The sequence below is a fragment of the Hibiscus syriacus genome, unplaced genomic scaffold (genome assembly GCF_006381635.1).
Source record: "Hibiscus syriacus cultivar Baekdansim isolate YM2019G1 unplaced genomic scaffold, ASM638163v2 tig00111941_pilon, whole genome shotgun sequence".
In the NCBI taxonomy this organism is placed as follows: domain Eukaryota; kingdom Viridiplantae; phylum Streptophyta; class Magnoliopsida; order Malvales; family Malvaceae; genus Hibiscus; species Hibiscus syriacus.
This window is the reverse complement of record NW_024063217.1, coordinates 1,221,203-1,238,048: the sequence shown is the minus strand read 5'-3', so window position 1 is coordinate 1,238,048 and position 16,846 is coordinate 1,221,203. Positions and strand designations below refer to the sequence as shown.

At 35.2% G+C, this 16,846-nt stretch overlaps 2 protein-coding genes and 3 pseudogenes across 2 annotated transcripts; 2 read left to right on the top strand and 3 right to left on the bottom strand.

The window, feature by feature from the left end:
* The first annotated feature begins 2,604 nt into the window (after positions 1-2,604).
* Positions 2,605-3,618, top strand: LOC120173101 (annotated as a pseudogene).
* A 2,371-nt stretch (positions 3,619-5,989) lies between these two features.
* On the bottom strand, positions 5,990-6,700 carry LOC120173077 (annotated as a pseudogene).
* Positions 6,701-6,887: 187 nt separating this feature from the next.
* On the bottom strand, positions 6,888-7,782 carry LOC120173169 (AP2/ERF and B3 domain-containing transcription factor At1g50680-like). Its single transcript, XM_039180418.1, has one exon. The coding sequence runs from the start codon at positions 7,773-7,775 to the stop codon at positions 6,888-6,890; it is 888 nt and encodes a 295-aa protein (XP_039036349.1). The 5' UTR covers positions 7,776-7,782.
* A 782-nt stretch (positions 7,783-8,564) lies between these two features.
* Positions 8,565-11,764, bottom strand: LOC120173090 (annotated as a pseudogene).
* A 2,516-nt stretch (positions 11,765-14,280) lies between these two features.
* Positions 14,281-16,689, top strand: LOC120173168 (phospholipase A1-Ibeta2, chloroplastic-like). Its single transcript, XM_039180417.1, has 4 exons — positions 14,281-14,402; positions 14,520-14,592; positions 14,681-14,704; positions 15,160-16,689. Exons 1-4 carry the CDS (start codon positions 14,281-14,283, stop codon positions 16,687-16,689), a joined length of 1,749 nt encoding a protein of 582 aa, XP_039036348.1.
* Positions 16,690-16,846: the final 157 nt, after the last annotated feature.

Sequence of the window (16,846 nt, the reverse complement as noted above, 5' to 3'; positions counted from 1 at the left end):
CTAGAACAAAAAAAAGAACACTAAAATATTAATACAATTGAGTACAAGTAGTGTTTTTGAAAGCAAAATGAATATTGAATGAAAAATATGCTTGAAATGCTCAAACTTGAGGTTTGATGCTTTCTCTTTGATTCTCTCTTAATTCTTGATTCTTGTTGTTTCTTGTTATTGATCAATGGCTTCTAAGCTTGTTTAAATACTCATTCAATTGATTCTGAACGTTGGGGATGATTAGTGGAGTCAATAGAGTCATTTAAGTGTGAAAACAATTAATAAAACAGTTGGGAGCGTCTGGTGCATCGATGCATAAGCCTAGTGCATCGGTATACTATGTGTAAAATTCAAATATATCAACCGTTGGACCCTTAGTGCATCGATGCATGAAGTGCATTCGATGTTTCAAACAAGCCCGAGTGCATCGATGCATCAAATGCATTCGATGTTTTCATAAAAACCTGAGTGCATCGATGCATGGTATGTGCATCGATGCATATAATGCATTCGATGTTCAATTTATTCAATGGTGCATCGATGCATGGATTGGTGCATCGGTACACTCTTTTGAAAAATTGATTTTAGGCTCGTTTTTTGTTCGAAATACTTTGTGGAAATTGTTTCAAAAATATTTTAAAGATTAAAACACAATTTTACACTTAAGTAAGGATTGAAATTGATCTTTGAAAGACTTGAAGTAATATTTGATATTCGAGTAATTAAATCGAATATACTTAGAAAATCATTTGTAAAATCTTAAAATTCATTTATACTTAATTTGTTATATCGAAACATCAAAATGTTTTCAACACACCCTTTAATGACAGTAGCCATCTTTTCAAAATAGAAGAGGTGAATCGTTAATGATCGACGAAATAAACTTATTATTATCAACATTAATAATTATTTTGTTAGATTTTAATACATTAATATTCTATGTTATGTTTATGTACTATAGTCTCATGTGGTGTTATAACCATTTTATTCTATTGTGTGAAAATTAATTAACTTAATTGATCATATTTAAGTACTGCTTCAGTCCTATTAAAAATGTCTCTTATTAGCTTTTTAAAAGTTAATTTTGTATACTTTGACCATGTTTATTTTAAATAATTTTTAAAATTAAATTTTATTAAATATATTTTTTAAAATTATTTGATTAAGGGTTTCTAAACTATTTTTTTCATATTTCTATCAATGATAAAATTTAAATAATAATGAGTCAAATTTAAAAAATTGATAAAAATCAATAAAGGACAATTTAAATAGTACAAAGGGAACGATTGATATAAGTCGAGCTTTAGAGCAAAGAAGAAAAAACAAAGGCAAGAATATTATTACATCAAGAAAAAGAAACTTTGGAAAATTAAAAGAAAAGGGAAAAACAAAACATAAAATTAAAAGAGAAGGAAAGTAAAAGATGATATAACTAAGTTAAATAAATTTTATGTTAAAAATAAAAAAAATATTAAAAATAATATTTGGAGTTCGTCTGTTTCACTGAAAATATTTTCCATAAAATGAATTATATTTTCTATAAAACATTTTCTGAAAAACATTTTACAATTTTTGGAAGAGGTTGTGTAAACCATTTTTCACTAGTTGATAAGTTTTTTAAAAATAATTTATTACAGATATTGTAGACAATAAATAATATATTTATCATACAAACTTGATAATATTGTTTTTGAAATATTAGAATAGTTTATCTATTTATTATTAAAATATGATTTTTATGATTTTATTAATAAAAATATTAAGATTAGTACATTCTCTTGAAATAAAAATATTATAAATTATATTAACTATTTATTAAAATAATAGTATTATATTATATTTTAAAAAATATTAATTAATATTTAAATATTTTTATTATATTAATATTTAATACATAAATAATATTATTCATTATTAATAATTTAATAATATTATTTCTGTGAAATTAATAAATAATATAAATTTTATTAATAATTTATTATATATTATTAAAATAATAATATAATATCTTATATTATATTATTATAATATAATTCAATATATTATTGTAATATTAAAAAAATATAATATTATATTAATAAACATATTAATAAATATATTTCAAATATTTTAATAATTAATATCTTGATTAAAATGATATTAAAATATTATATTAATATAAAATTTATAAAATAAAATTATTTTGAGTATTTATTCTTTAAAGTAAAAAGTTTAAAAAATAACTTATAAAAAATTAGACCATAAGTTATTTTTTAAAAAATGTAAAGAAAATTCAATTAATTAAAAAATATTTTATATTGATCAACCAATTTTCTTTTAATTAAACACTAAATATTTTACGTGAAACAAACAGAAGATCCGATTGATTTTCTACAAACAAATGAGACAACAATTTGCTACTGTCATCGGATGACGTAACCACCGAACCAATCTATTAGTCATGTGTATCAAATGAACTTTCCAAGAAACTAATCCCCCCAATTGCCATATGCCACTACCTAATAAAAAAATTAAAAGAAAATTGAAAAATCCGCCACTGAAATTCATGCATCTAATTTTTCTGTATATATATATACACGCTTTCCCTTCGCTGAGCAAAGAGATTCAGGGCGCTTAACTCCCCAGAGATTCATCTCTTTATCTTGAAAGCTGAAATTTACGAAATTGTTTATCTGGAATTTGAATTTTAAGCAATGGAAATGTACCCAAGCACGATCGACTCCGATTTGATGATGCTGGACTCAATTCGGCGACACTTGCTCGGCGAGTCGCAATTTTCGACTCACCGCTCCAAATGACTGTGCCAAAGCGGCTCCCCCTATGTTTTGCCGGAGCACCAGCTTTAGCCGATTGTACCCTTGCTTGACTGATACCTGGGGTGACCTCCCGCTCAAAGAGAACGATTCCGAAGACATGCTCGTGTTCGGATTCCTTCGAGATGCTTTAACCGCCGGCTGGGCACCGTCTGATAATTCTTCCCCGCCGATTAAACCCGAAATTCAAGAGATTTCAATAGAGACAGCGGTGAAACAGTCTCCAACGACGGCGGTAAGTACGGCTTCTCTCGCAGCGGTCCCGCCCAAAGGGAAGCAGTACCGGGGAGTAAGGCAAAGGCCGTGGGGGAAGTTTGCGGCCGAGATTAGAGACCCGGCTAAAAATGGGGCTCGGGTTTGGTTAGGTACATTTGAGACGGCTGAGGATGCGGCTTTGGCTTATGACAGAGCGGCTTACAGGATGCGTGGCTCAAGGGCTTTGTTGAATTTCCCATTGAGGGTCAATTTCGGGGAACCCGACCCGGTGAGAATAACCTCAAAGAGGTCATCACCGGAGCCGGCTAGCCCTTCGTCCTCCGGTTCGGGGAACGGGTCACCAAAAAGGAGGAGAAAAATAGCTACCTCGACTCCGGTTGCAGCTCAAGCCGGGTCAGATATGGGCTATGGAGCGTAAGTTAAGGATTGAGTCGGATATTGTACATGTGGCGAAAAGCTATTAGTCAGTTGAAGCTGACGTGTTAATAGTGTAGTAGAGCTCGAGGACGAGCCCTCACCATAGGAATTTTGTTGAATGGGATATTTCTTTTCTTTTATTCTTAAAAATAAAAAATATTGCCCACAACGCTTTAAAAAATGTTTATAGTGTGATTTAAAGATAAAATGTCAGTCAATGTCTTTTAAGTAATTAAATTGATATGTTTTTATTATGAGAAATTATCTAATATTAAATTCATAATGTAATGTTAATAACGATTTAAATTATCTTATGCTTGGATTATATTAATAATATTTTAGTTTAATACAATAAAGTTGTCTGTTCAAAGAACCAAAGTCCAAGATAAACCGTTGCATGGCGTTTCATTGCATTTTATTATTAATAATCTTAATTTAATATAATAAACTTATATTTATTCAAAAGCGTGGTCACATGAGGAGGAGCTTTAGCCAGTAGCCACTCACGGTTAATTAAAACAATAGTGCAATTAATTCATACCAAAAAAAAGTAAAAATTTTAGTTCAAAACTATTTAATTTTTTTATTAAGGTTATATTCAAAAAATATTTTTTATTAAGTAAAAAAATATTTTAAACCCCTCCAAAATGTTAATTAAACTGTTAGGGTGTTCAAATTTTATAATCTTATATCGATCCCTATACAAGTTCCTAATTTAAAACCCATATATATATATATAGAGTAAACACAATTTTCGTATATATAGTTCTTTTTTGTTTGTTACAAAAACAAAACAAAAAACTAATTCACGCTCGCGGAGTCCATATCTTCATCAAGCAAACGTTGAAAACCTGGCGGAGGACGACTCAGGTGCACCATGGCCGGATCATTCGAAAAGGCCAAGCTTTGCCAGTGCGTCAGCGACGTTATTACCCTCACGGTGAAAAAAGGACAATGTTACATTTCCATGAGCCTTCAGGATTGCTCGGATTCTGCGGACAATTGTCACGTCGGTAGGCAGCTCCGGAGAAGACAGAATGCGGACTGCTTGCATATTATCCGTCTCCACCTCAATGGATTGGAACCGTCTGTCCCTCGCTAAAGAGATGCCATCCAATATAGCCCAAAGCTCAGCATGCAGCGCAGCGCACTGACGGATATTCCTTACGAATCCCCTGACCCACTGACCATGCTCATCACGTAACACGCCACCTCCTGCAGCCTGAGAATTATTTTTGCAGACAGCTCCATCCGAGTTAACCTTGACAGCTCCTTCCGATATTCTTTAATACATGTATAGTATACAATATATAACATATGCGCATATCTATAATTTTATTATTAAAGAAAAACCAAATATTATAGGGTGGAACAAGAGGTTTTAACATAAAATTTGGTAACATATAGTAAAGACTATGAAATAAGATTATGATAAACGATGCTTAAAGCCAATTCCGGTCGGTGCCGACCACTGGTTTTCTCCCATGCAAAGAGAGAAAAGCATACATTGGGAAAAATCATATGATATGCTTGAGTATGTTGCAGTAACTGAACATTTGGGTTCTAATTTGTAGTTGTTTGTAGGAACTTGATAACAATGATTGCCATATTAAGATTTACCTGCCACTCCTACTTTCTTATGAAGTGCAATGACAGCGACTCTGGATTTTTCTGGATCATGTCCTTTTTGACTTTTGCCACATCCTGTTGTCGTACGATGAAATAATCGTATATTAGCACATAATGAGAATGTTTATCGCCGAAAATTAAGGAAAACATGTATAAGAATGCTGAAACCAGAACACCCGTCTAATGCAAAACGATCTGCTTAGCGCGTACAAACACGAAACAGACAGGAGGTGTTTGAGATGGGTTGTGAAAGCTGAAGTTGATGGTTCAAACTAAAACTTATTCTACCAGTTGAAACTTCCTCAAACCCTAGGTTGAAAGAGAGAGAGATGAGCAAGGCAGCTCACTTCTTCCACTTTCACCTTGATCAAGGCAAGATACTCGAATACTAAAATGAACTGTTAAAAAATTCCATGTCTTAAAAGCTCAATATTTCTCGTAAAACATTTTTCTGACAGCCGAATGCACGTTAAAAGGAAAAACACATAAAATAAAGTTTTAACTGGCCAGAACAAACCTGCTATACGCTACTCGGTGAGGAAGCCCCATGCGAAATTGGTCCGACTTTCTTCCATCAAGCTCATAAAGTTCCCCCTACATTAGTAAGATCAAAAGCATCTCTAATGATCAAAGAGATAGAGATTGTATTTTCCTTTCATTTTTATTTCGTTATATTCTGAAAAATTGAATAACGGCAGAGAACAAGAGCAGGTACCATCAACACATGTGAAGCAGATAAAATGTGTATTGACATTGTCTGATGCCGTACGAGGAAAATTGTTAAGACAAAACAAGAGAAATGAGATTTGGCCAAATAAAAATTGTTAGCCCTCAGTAGTAAGTATTGTAAAGATCCATCAATGAAGTAGGTAAGCTTTACTCTAAAATATTGCAGAATAAAAACTTTAAGTGCTATACCGATTTGTATCCTACCCCAACTTCACGATTTTCCGCTTTCGAGTAGAAAAGAGTTACTTAAAAATGGATTTACCTCTGTTTCTCCAGCTGTAGCTGCTACAGCGTGAGCAACTTCCATTTCATCGTCGTTCTCAAGAAATGTTGCACGCTTTAAACCATACAACAATTTGAAGTCAGCAATGACAAATCATAAAAGGCAAAAATGCTCGCACGCATTTGCATGCATACATATCAATGAAGTTAATTTTCAAGATATTGGGAACTAAAGTTTGAAATTGAACACACCTGAGAAGTTATTGGGAAAAGAAAAAGCACAGCAAGAACAAGCTGGGGAACCATTGCTAAGAGTTCATCATCCAAGCCGTAAACATCGCAACACGGCTTCATCCACTGGAAGACCCAGACCCCAAAGAAACTGCAGAATACCCATATTACGATTTTCAAGGAATTAAAAAATTATTCAGCAAACACTCGTGGCGATCAATTTGTCACTGTCTTTTCCCGGCATTTTCCATTCAACCAAACACAGAAATTTGGGGGAGAGAAAATGGGAAAATGAAAAGCACTTGGTTCATGACATCGGGGTTGGCTTCTAAAGGAAGCCACCTCTTCCTAGTATTTCCAGCTGGAGTCGCCATTTTGCTTTGTTTTCCTTCTGTCTTGATAAAAAATGGGATTTGTATACTTCAGATAAATAGGGTTTCAGATTGGAGATTGAGAGAAAAATGAACAACCAGTCGATTGGAAATTTAAATTATTGCGTTTTCACTATTGAATCTGGTTAAACAGACAACAAAAACATAAAACTTAGTTTCATGGGCTCTTGTTGGGCCAGCCGTTATTCAAATCTGGAGAACTTAGAAGAAGAAAAACAAGAACAAAAAGTACTTTCTTTTATGGTTTTTAACCAATTATGACTCCAAAAAGCTTGACCCCATTACTTCCATTCACTCCTTCAGTACCATCAGCGCCATCTGAACCAAATCCTTGTTCTCCACCATTGCCAACAATGTAGTTTCCTGGGGTATTTCGAAGTATATCTATCATATAGAACATCTCCCTCTGTCCTGCATAATCCACATGATAACATCCATAGAAGACTACAGTGTCTCCAGAATTCAAGTTATTCATAGTGACAAACTGTTTCCATCCTGTTGTGAAACAAAAGGCCTGGATACGACCCGAATACGAGTACCGGAGAGTCCAGGAAGCATAATATCTGTCATAGAAAGTTATATCAATCGAGTCACTTCCCATTTGAGCTCCATTCCCTGAATTGCTTCCTAGCAGAGGCAAGTATCGCAGGGCGTATTCCTTTGGGATTTGGAACCCTTTGGTGTTAGTCACATCTGTTTGTCTCAGCTCCTGGTGAAATAACAGTTCATATGAGAGCCCCCTCGCGTTGAGTAAGCTGCTTGGTATGGTTCTCCTTGCCAGAGATTGATGTGCAAGAAAACTGGTGAAACTTGATGAGTACGTTTTGTACTTGATCATATTCAGAATCTCGTTCTCCGAGTACCAACTCTGGAATGATTTCTCCTGAGGTGTGTTGATTTTGTGAGGTAAGTTGAGGATAGTGTTGGCTTTCTGCAACTTGAGGACTGCTCGATCATAAGCAATGGCGGCTTCCTCCTCTATTTTATATGTTCCGAGCCAGTATGCCTTGTAATCAAAGGAAATCCTTGATCCCCATTTATGATTTGCAAGTGGAAGTACCCCTCTGAATCTCGAGGTTGACTTCCTGATGCCACTGCTTGTGCCGCTGCCTTTAATATTCTGATATGTGGTCATTTTGTTGTTTGAGAACTTTTTTTGAGAGATATGAGTCGATGGCAGTGGAAAAAATAATGGGGATTGTGTCATTTATAACGAGAAATCATTACAACGCACGAAGGGATAGTTATGGTAACCATAGACTGGAAAATTCATCAAAGGAGACCCAGTTATGGCAACTATAACTGACTTACCTAACATGAACTTGCAGATATTAACAAGAATGGAAAGTACAAATATTGTTGAGACCACACTCTATTTCTGGACTCGAGCATTGTAATTGATAGCACAGAAGAGTTATAGCAGGGTTGTCACTGAGCTGTCCTTGGCCTTTTCTCTCAGTATTGACAAGCTAATTAATGAACTACCCTTTTTTCATTTGAATCAGTTCATTAATGTATATACTTATCAAATTTCTCAATCAGATAATGAAGGACAAAGTTACCATTTAAAAATTCTCACCTTTTAATTCTTAAAGCCATAGTTGGTAGTGGTACTATAAACATGACAATTTTGTATATCACATTTACGATGAAAGGTAAAAATACCATACTTGGAATAATGGGACTTATCAGTAGAACTGTAGTTCTAAACCTGCTAGGTATCGGCTCTTAACTGGAATTCTAAGCCGGCTAGATATCGGCTCTTAACTAATTCCAAGCCTGCTAGATACCGACTCTCAAGAATGACCACACAAATCTATTTTTAAATGAATACATATCGGGTTATGGAATGTGGGGATTTAGATCTTTGAAACAATTACTGTAAAGAACAACCCACCTTGTGAAATTCAAATCACCATAGAAATGACATTGGAAAACAAGGTTGATGTAATTTATTATTTCTTCATTTTACTTGCTAAAGATGGTTCATCCAACATAAGGACTTCTCAAAGATCCAAATATAAAACAAAGAGGACTTTTATCAGTAAATAAGTTTATCAAGAAGTTATTTTCTAGCAAGATTCAGGGTCTTTCTTATTCACCCTTATATCTTGGCTTACGCTTCTCAGCAAATGCAGCTAAGCCTTCCAAGTGATCCTTCGTATCTAAAAGCCGTTTGTAACACACTTCTTCTAAATCCAATCCCCTCGTTTATAGCCCTTTTTGCCATTCTTATTGCTATTGGACCCTGTTAAGAATATGTTCATAAGAATATTCAATAAATTGTATAAAGTTATTTTTACCAATAAAATGAAGGGTGAGCATCAGACCCGAAACCTTTGCATTTCAGAATAAACATTCATGGATGTTAAATGGATGAACTTAGAAAAAGAAAATAGCTCATGAACTGCCAAGCAAGTTTTGAAGACGCATAATTATTACCTTCTGATTTATTTCCCAAACAATTTCTAAAGCTTTGGGATGGGCTTCACCGGCAGGAACACAGTAGTTGGCAAGATCTACAATATCAGACGTCGTTCAGTACCGAAGTGGGATAGGTAGAAAACATAGTAGGGGGAAAAAAGCAGCTTGTAGGTATATGTACCAATGGACATTGCATCCCTGCCACCAATTCTTCGACCTGTAAAAATAAGCTCCTTTGCAATTGATTTTCCGACCAATCTAGGAAGCCTTTGAGTCCCACCTGCACTGTTAATTATAGGGTCAATGTGTTACCAGCTTTAGATTTTACTCAAAAGAACAGATCAAAATAGATATAGTGCAAAATACTGAAACAATATTTAGTACATACCCGGGTATTATAGTCAGTCCTGTTTCTGGCAAGCACAATAATGCATTTTCTCCTAAAAAAGACAATCCATTTAAAACAATCTTAAGTAAAAAAGAAGACCAGGTAACTAGACGCTTTAGAAGCAAATAAAGGTACTGATGAAATGTGGGTCTTTCCTCAAAAAAAAAAGGTACTTATGAAATGATTTAAAATATGTCTACCGCAAATCCTAAGATCACATGAGAGAGCCATTTCAAGTCCTCCACCCAACGCTGCACCTTCAATAACTGCAATAGAAGGAATTTGGAGTTCCTGAACTAAATATATAGTAGTCTCTGTAAGAACTTGATCTTAAATCAGACCATCCGAAAGCATGCAGCAACAACTATAACAACATTAGTAAGGGAATCACCCAGTTAACTGTAAATTGCTAGATCTTAATGAGACTAATTGGCACAGCAGACAGGAATATCACTGGTTCAGAAAACTTCCTTGAAGAGCTGCTGTAATGTACTTTGTCACTTGATGCAGAAGAGGATATGACGAGAATCGCCTCTAGGCAGGGAATTCAGGATTCTTTGTTTGAGCAGGAGAATGAAAATGCTTCTGGGACAGATGGTTTCATTGCTTTTCTTTTAAGGGTGCCTGGAATATGGTTTGGGCTGATTTTGTGGATGCTGTGCCATTTTTTCTTCCAGTCCTCAGATACCCTTCCAGCATTTAATTCCACTACAATAGTGTTTTTGTCTAAATGTCATAATCTTAGCCAGGTTAAAGGCTTTTGTCACGTTTCAAGTTGTTCCATTGTCTACAAATGTATTACTAAAGTAATGGTGAGGAGGATTACTAAGTGGCTTTCTGCAATCATCCTCCCACGCCAAAGTGTGTTCATTCAAGGTAGGAGTATTCATGACAACACTCTTCTTGGTCATGAGTTGGTGAAAGGCTACAATAGAAAGAGAATCTCTCCTCGGTGTGCTATTAAGATAGATCTCCATAAAGCCTTTGATTCCCTTAGCTGGAACTTTGTGCTTACTTTTTTCAGTAGCATTGGGATTTCCTAAGCAAATAATAGAGAGAATAGGAAGAGCATGAATACAAATGATAGAGTAAATAGGAAAGTTTGTACAGATTGGGGTTTTGAGTTGTAAATAGCTACAGAAATATGTTGCAAGTACTGTTCTGCTTCATGTAGCAGGGATTCCTGCTTTCTGGATAAGAAAAGCTCAATTATCCAAAAAAATATGCGTTAGGTCTTAATGCAACAATGTTAAAATATAGAAACCTGGACCTTGCATTAGGAAGAAAAATATTGGAAAATGGAAAAGTGACAAATTGTTTTAAGAGCAAGTCAAGAAAACTTGACATATACTTGCATGCATTTCTATGCTTGAAAATGTATGTACATATATCTATAGTCAGTATAATCGTTTCAAAACTATAATGATCATATAAATGTTAGAGAATAAGGAATAACCTCTATTAATGAGAAAGTGGACCGCAAATAGTTGACATAAGAATGAACCTCAGCCGCACTCATCTTATTTCGTTCCTACCAATTAAAGTCCAGGTAAACCACAAGATTAACATCTAACTGAAAACATACGAAACTCACAGTATCTCACTTAACACAAGATTGATCATTAATTATAAAATTATCAGATTTCCAAGCAGGAAACTTTCCCCTCATTACTTCTAATAACCAAATTATCAGTTAAATGAAGTCAAATTAAAAAAAATCTAACTCTCAAAATCCAAAAGAATAAGCAGTAGTGAAAGCGACAACTAAAAGAAAGCAAAATTCACCTTTAAATCAGCGCCAGTGCAGAAAACCTTAGGAACTGAGCTAGAGATCATAACTACACGAGCCGAGAGATCTTGACCGATAGCTTCGAATGCATGGCGTAAGCCACTCAACATTTCATTCCCAATTGCATTTTTCGCTTCAGGGCGATCCAAATAGACCTCAACAATACCTGTACATAAAAGAAATTGTGCTTACATAACTTAAACAAGACATGAGAGGGAAAATGAAAACAAGAGGGGAAATTTTCTTAAAATGAAAATGAATACCGGAATCACATTCAGAGATACGGTGGATCTTGACGGATGGGGATAAAGAGGGTTCCAAAATCAGAGTTCTCAATGTTTGGAAGCGGGAGTTATGAGGGGAATTTTGTGAAACGATTGAAATTTTGGATCTTCTGGCGCAGTTTTGGCCAAGCGATCTTGTTAGTGCGGTTAATACAGCCATTTTTGTTTGCTCCTGTCTGCTTTACTTCTTTATCAGCAGCAAAATTTGCGGCGTCGGCCGGAGGATGAGCGGGAGCTTTCGCCAATTGGAGTCTCGGCAGCTAATTTATTAGTGTCGTAACAATGGTCAATCGAAGTGTATTCACGTCTTGTGTGGACTTAAACGCAACCTGTTCAAATATTTTCATATTGTTTTGATCATTGGTGTTTTTCATTATCCAAGAAAAGGTAAATTCTGCTACATCAGTGTACCATATCAACCTTGAAAACCCTTGGTAATATAAAGCCATAGGGAAACTGTATTTCTTTATTGAGTTATCCTTAAAATATATTTTTTTTATAAATTTTGCCATTCTTAACTTTAAATCGTTATTCGTTTGTCCCAAATCGTTAATATAGTTAATAAAAATTACGGGCTAATCAGAAGATAACATGTTACCTCCTAATTTTTATTTTTTTATTTAAATAAATAAAAAATCAATTAAAAAATAAAATAAACGATAGTCCTAAAATATCCCTTTCCCCCCACACGTTTTAGACCTCTTCCCCAACATCCCTCTCTTTCCTTCTTCACTCTGAAACTTAATCTCTCCACCATTCCCTTTATTTCAAAACCGACTTCATTTCATCCATCTCTGCTACTACAGAAGCAGCAGCCCTCCCACAATAACTGGACCTATCAAGCCCTCGTCTGAGCCGATCCTTCAGGGAGGGTTTCGTCCTGATTGATTGAATTTACAGCAGTGGGATCATCCTCCACGAGAATCTGAGTATCGGACCTGATAACTTTTTATTAATAATATATATTCGTCTCATAAAATTTTATAAACTCAATATTTTAATGTAAAATTTTACGTTAGTGCATCCTTGAAAAGTGTACCACAACTGGTATAACTCATAGCCCTGTTACCCGGCCCTGCCCATGTATCATTTCTTCTTGTTATTGATGGCTTGAACCAGTTTAGTAACACCAGGAGAGGCAGCCATGACTTTTTCAGGAGAGATGGCTGTTTCCTCATTAATTTCTTGATGGCTTACCCGCTGGCCCTCTCCACTAGCATTAGAACATTCACTTTTTTCCCCCAAGAAATTCTCTATGACATTCTAAGATTGTGTGCCAAGGATATGATAATGTTAATGATCGTTCTTCGTGCCAGTATTTTGTGGCCCCCTCCCCTTCCACGAATGAACCATTGTTTTTCCATGGTTCCTTCAAAAAGGAAAACTGGGGGAAAAGTAAGGAAGGAAAAAATATATATATATATATTACAAAAAAGGGGGTTAAAAATAGTTTTCTATGCATTTTTTTATTAAAAATAATGATGTTTGTATTATTATATTGGATAAATTACGTGTTTAATATTTAAACTATCTGTTTTGATCAGTTCGTACTATTTTGATCAATTGAACGTGATTTCGGCCTCTGTTTCATAAGGAACACCTTACTTTCCTCAAATCAATGGTGACTCTTCGATTTTTTTTTCATCTTTCAATCACCACGGTCTATTTTTCAATGGGCCTAAAACTGAACTATGATGGTTGACTCGTCATTCTCTCGTGGTTCACCATTTGGATTGGTTGTCCATCGACCAAAACTATGTCACGTCAGCATGTGTATTAAATTTTTAATAGCGATGTATTAAAATGAAATTAAAATTAAATGTTAGATATATTTTAAAAAATAAAAGTTAGATACTAAAATGAATCATAACTGATAGTTTAAATATTAAATGTGTAATTTATCCTATTATCATTTTGGTACTGAGGAGGAACCTTCGTAGTTTTAAATGTTTAATAACGTTGTGAAAGAAAATTCAACTGATAAAGCCGACGTGATTTGCCTAACTATAATATAATACAATATAATATTTCTAAGTTAAATGTTTCGGCGTGCAATTTTCTGATATCAACATCTAATTATTCTAAAAAATCTAATTATTCTATAATGAGATATATATATACTTAATTAATATAAAATCAAAATTTATCTTTAATATTTATCTGAGTAAATATCTTAAATATTTTAAACTACATCAATCTTCAATATTTCATTTTTATTAAATGGTTATTTTTAATGAAAATTAACTACTTAACAATTAATATTTATTATTGATGTGATATTTTTATATGTATTTAGTTGTTGATGTATTATATGTTACGTCATCAAAAATGATGGTATATCATATGTTACATTATAAAAATTATAATGTTATATATGTCTACAAAATAATTAAACACGTGTAAAAATATCATATCAATAATAATAATTGACCACTAATTAATTAATTTCATCTAAAAGATTATTTTGATTAAAAATGTTAAGAATTAAAGTGTTTAGAAAAATAGATACTAAAGTTATTATTTTTTAAGCAAACTATAAAAATAAATTTTAACATTATGAGTAATTAATATGAGAATAGTTTATATGTTTAACATTTGCGATATTCTCCGTAGCTTCGTGTATTGATTAGACGAAGTGGCAACCTCCCCCTCCAGGCTATGTGAAGATCAATCTGGAAGGTGTTTTTGAGTCTACTGGGAGTATAGCAGCTGTGGGGTTATTGCCCGAGATATCGTTGGTCGAGTACTTGGTGGCATGGCTACATCGTCACTAGATTGTGTCGAAGCTGGGTTTTCGGAGATTCATGCTTTGAATTTAGCGCTTTCTTTGGCAATTGAGTATCGATGGATGCATGTAATCTTTGAATATGATTCAACGTTTGTAGTCAACAATATATCTCGACCATAGGAGGACTTATCCACGTTGGGTTATCATCTTCAAGCTCATAGGATTTTGTGTGCTAATTTGAATTATAAAGTGTGTTTTGTTCCTAGAGCTTGTACTACTGTGACCCATGCTTTCGCTAAGTGGACTCTCCGTTTTGAAAATGTCTTGTATTTTGACTCGGTTTGTCCCGAGATTATTATGTCTGTCATATCTAATGATTTTTCTTCTAGTAATACAAAATTTCATGACACTCTTTTCCCCCCTATAGGTCTTAGAAGGGGATTTTAATGAGGTTTGTTTTCTTAAAAAAAAAATCAAGAACAATCATTCAACGGAAGACATGAAATTTTTTACTTAATTAGTGGCAAATAGCCTAACATCATTAACATTTGAACGGGGAGGAGAAAATTTGAGACTGCTCTCGTACGGAGGGTTTGAAATTATGTAAGGAAAATTCAAGAGTCCAAAATCAAGACACCAGAATATTTCAAATTCAAATATTTTTTAGAGACTCGTGCATGAATGGAATGACATTAATACATATGGGATTAGAGTTTTAGGTCAAGAGTTTTGTAATAACTCATTCAAATCGAACCAAACATGAAAACAAGACAGAGACAGACTTTTGGACAGTGTTGTATAAATATGTAATTGGTCTGTTTTATTCGATTCCACTCAGTCTTGGCTTCGGCTGTTTAGTGTGTCTCTATTCTTTCTTGAACTCTCTTTCACTTGTGCTCCATGCAGATCGGCATAAGCTCCACTCTTCCCCCTCAAAACTTGCACGTCAAGTTCCGGCAGCCGTCACCTCTGAATGGATCTTCAATAGAGTTGACTCGGCAACACCTTTCCAGCCTCGAAAATCTCATCCGGAAAACGAACCGACCCTGTCCTGAACCGGTCACCAAGCGCCCAATCATCAATGATTCTATCATCGAGAACAAAGGTAAGGGTTTACTCGAAGGGTTTAAGCTCTTCAGGATTTGGCCCGGAACGAAAGACGCCGAGGAGATTTCTCCGCGTCATATGAATAGGCTTAAACGGCTTTTATCGATGACCATGGAGTATTCACCCAGGAACGATCTCGGTTCTCGTTGGAGGGAATACCACGGTTGCAATGATTGGTCCGGTTTGCTTGACCCGCTCGATGAAAATCTGAGGCGGGAACTTGTGAGATATGGGGAATTCATTCAAGCCGCTTACCATAGTTTTCACTCCGACCCGGCTATGTCGACCAACACCGACGGTGCTCCGTTACAGAGACACGTGGCGTTGCCTGATAGGTATTATAAGGTGACCAAGAGTCTCTACGCCACCTCCTCGATCGGGTTACCCGAATGGGTGGACAACATGGCTCCGAATCTTGGGTGGATGACCCAACGGTCTAGTTGGTTCGGGTTCGTAGCGGTTTGCGACGACAAGAGGGAGATTAAACGAATGGGAAGGAGGGATATTGTCATTGTCTTACGTGGGACTGCTACGTGCATGGAATGGGCCGAGAATTTACGAGTCCGATTGGTTTCGGATCCGAAATCAGATGACCCGACCCAAAAGGTTGAATGTGGATTCTTGTGCTTACATAAAACACGGGGCGCTCACGTTCCTAGCTTGGCTGAATCAGTGGTTGAAGAAGTGAAAAGATTAACCGAGCTCTACAAAAGTGAAACCCTTAGCATAACAATCACGGGGCATAGCCTTGGTGCCGCTCTTTCTCTTTTAGTCGCCGATGAAATAAGTTCATGTGCGCCTCGAGTGCCCCCCATCGCAGTCTTTTCTTTCGGAGGTCCTCGAGTCGGTAACAAAGGCTTCATCGACCGACTCGAAAGGAAAAATGTTAAAGTATTACGGATCGTTAACGATCAAGATTTAATCACTAAGATTCCAGGTGCATTCATGAGCGAAAGATCAAAACAACAACAACAAAGAAGAAATGACGTTTTGAAAAGAGTGTTCGATACGATTGACAATAACAATATGTGGACATATTCTCATGTCAGAATCGAATTAAGACTCGATATTAAAATGTCACCTTATCTAAAATCGGATGCGGATGTGGCATGTTGCCATGATTTGGAGACATACTTGCACTTGTTGGACGGATACCTGTCATCGAATTGTCCATTTAGGTCAAATGCAAAGAGAAGCTTGGTGAAATTGGTTCGTGATCACAGATCAAATATGAAACAATTGTATACTCGTAAGGCCTTGAGCTTGAACCTCGAAAGGGATAGGCTTAAGGTCCCAACTCCTAGTTGTTTGCCTAGTCCATCTAGCTAAGCGTATATCAATAACCACAAGAAGAAGAAAAAAAGCTTGCACGTATATAAGATTGTGCATGGATATGGTAGTTTAACTTAGGTGATTGTTTATAGTTCATTTTTTAAAATTACACGCATTAACTTAGTTGTGGTATTTCCTCCATGTAATAGAGAAA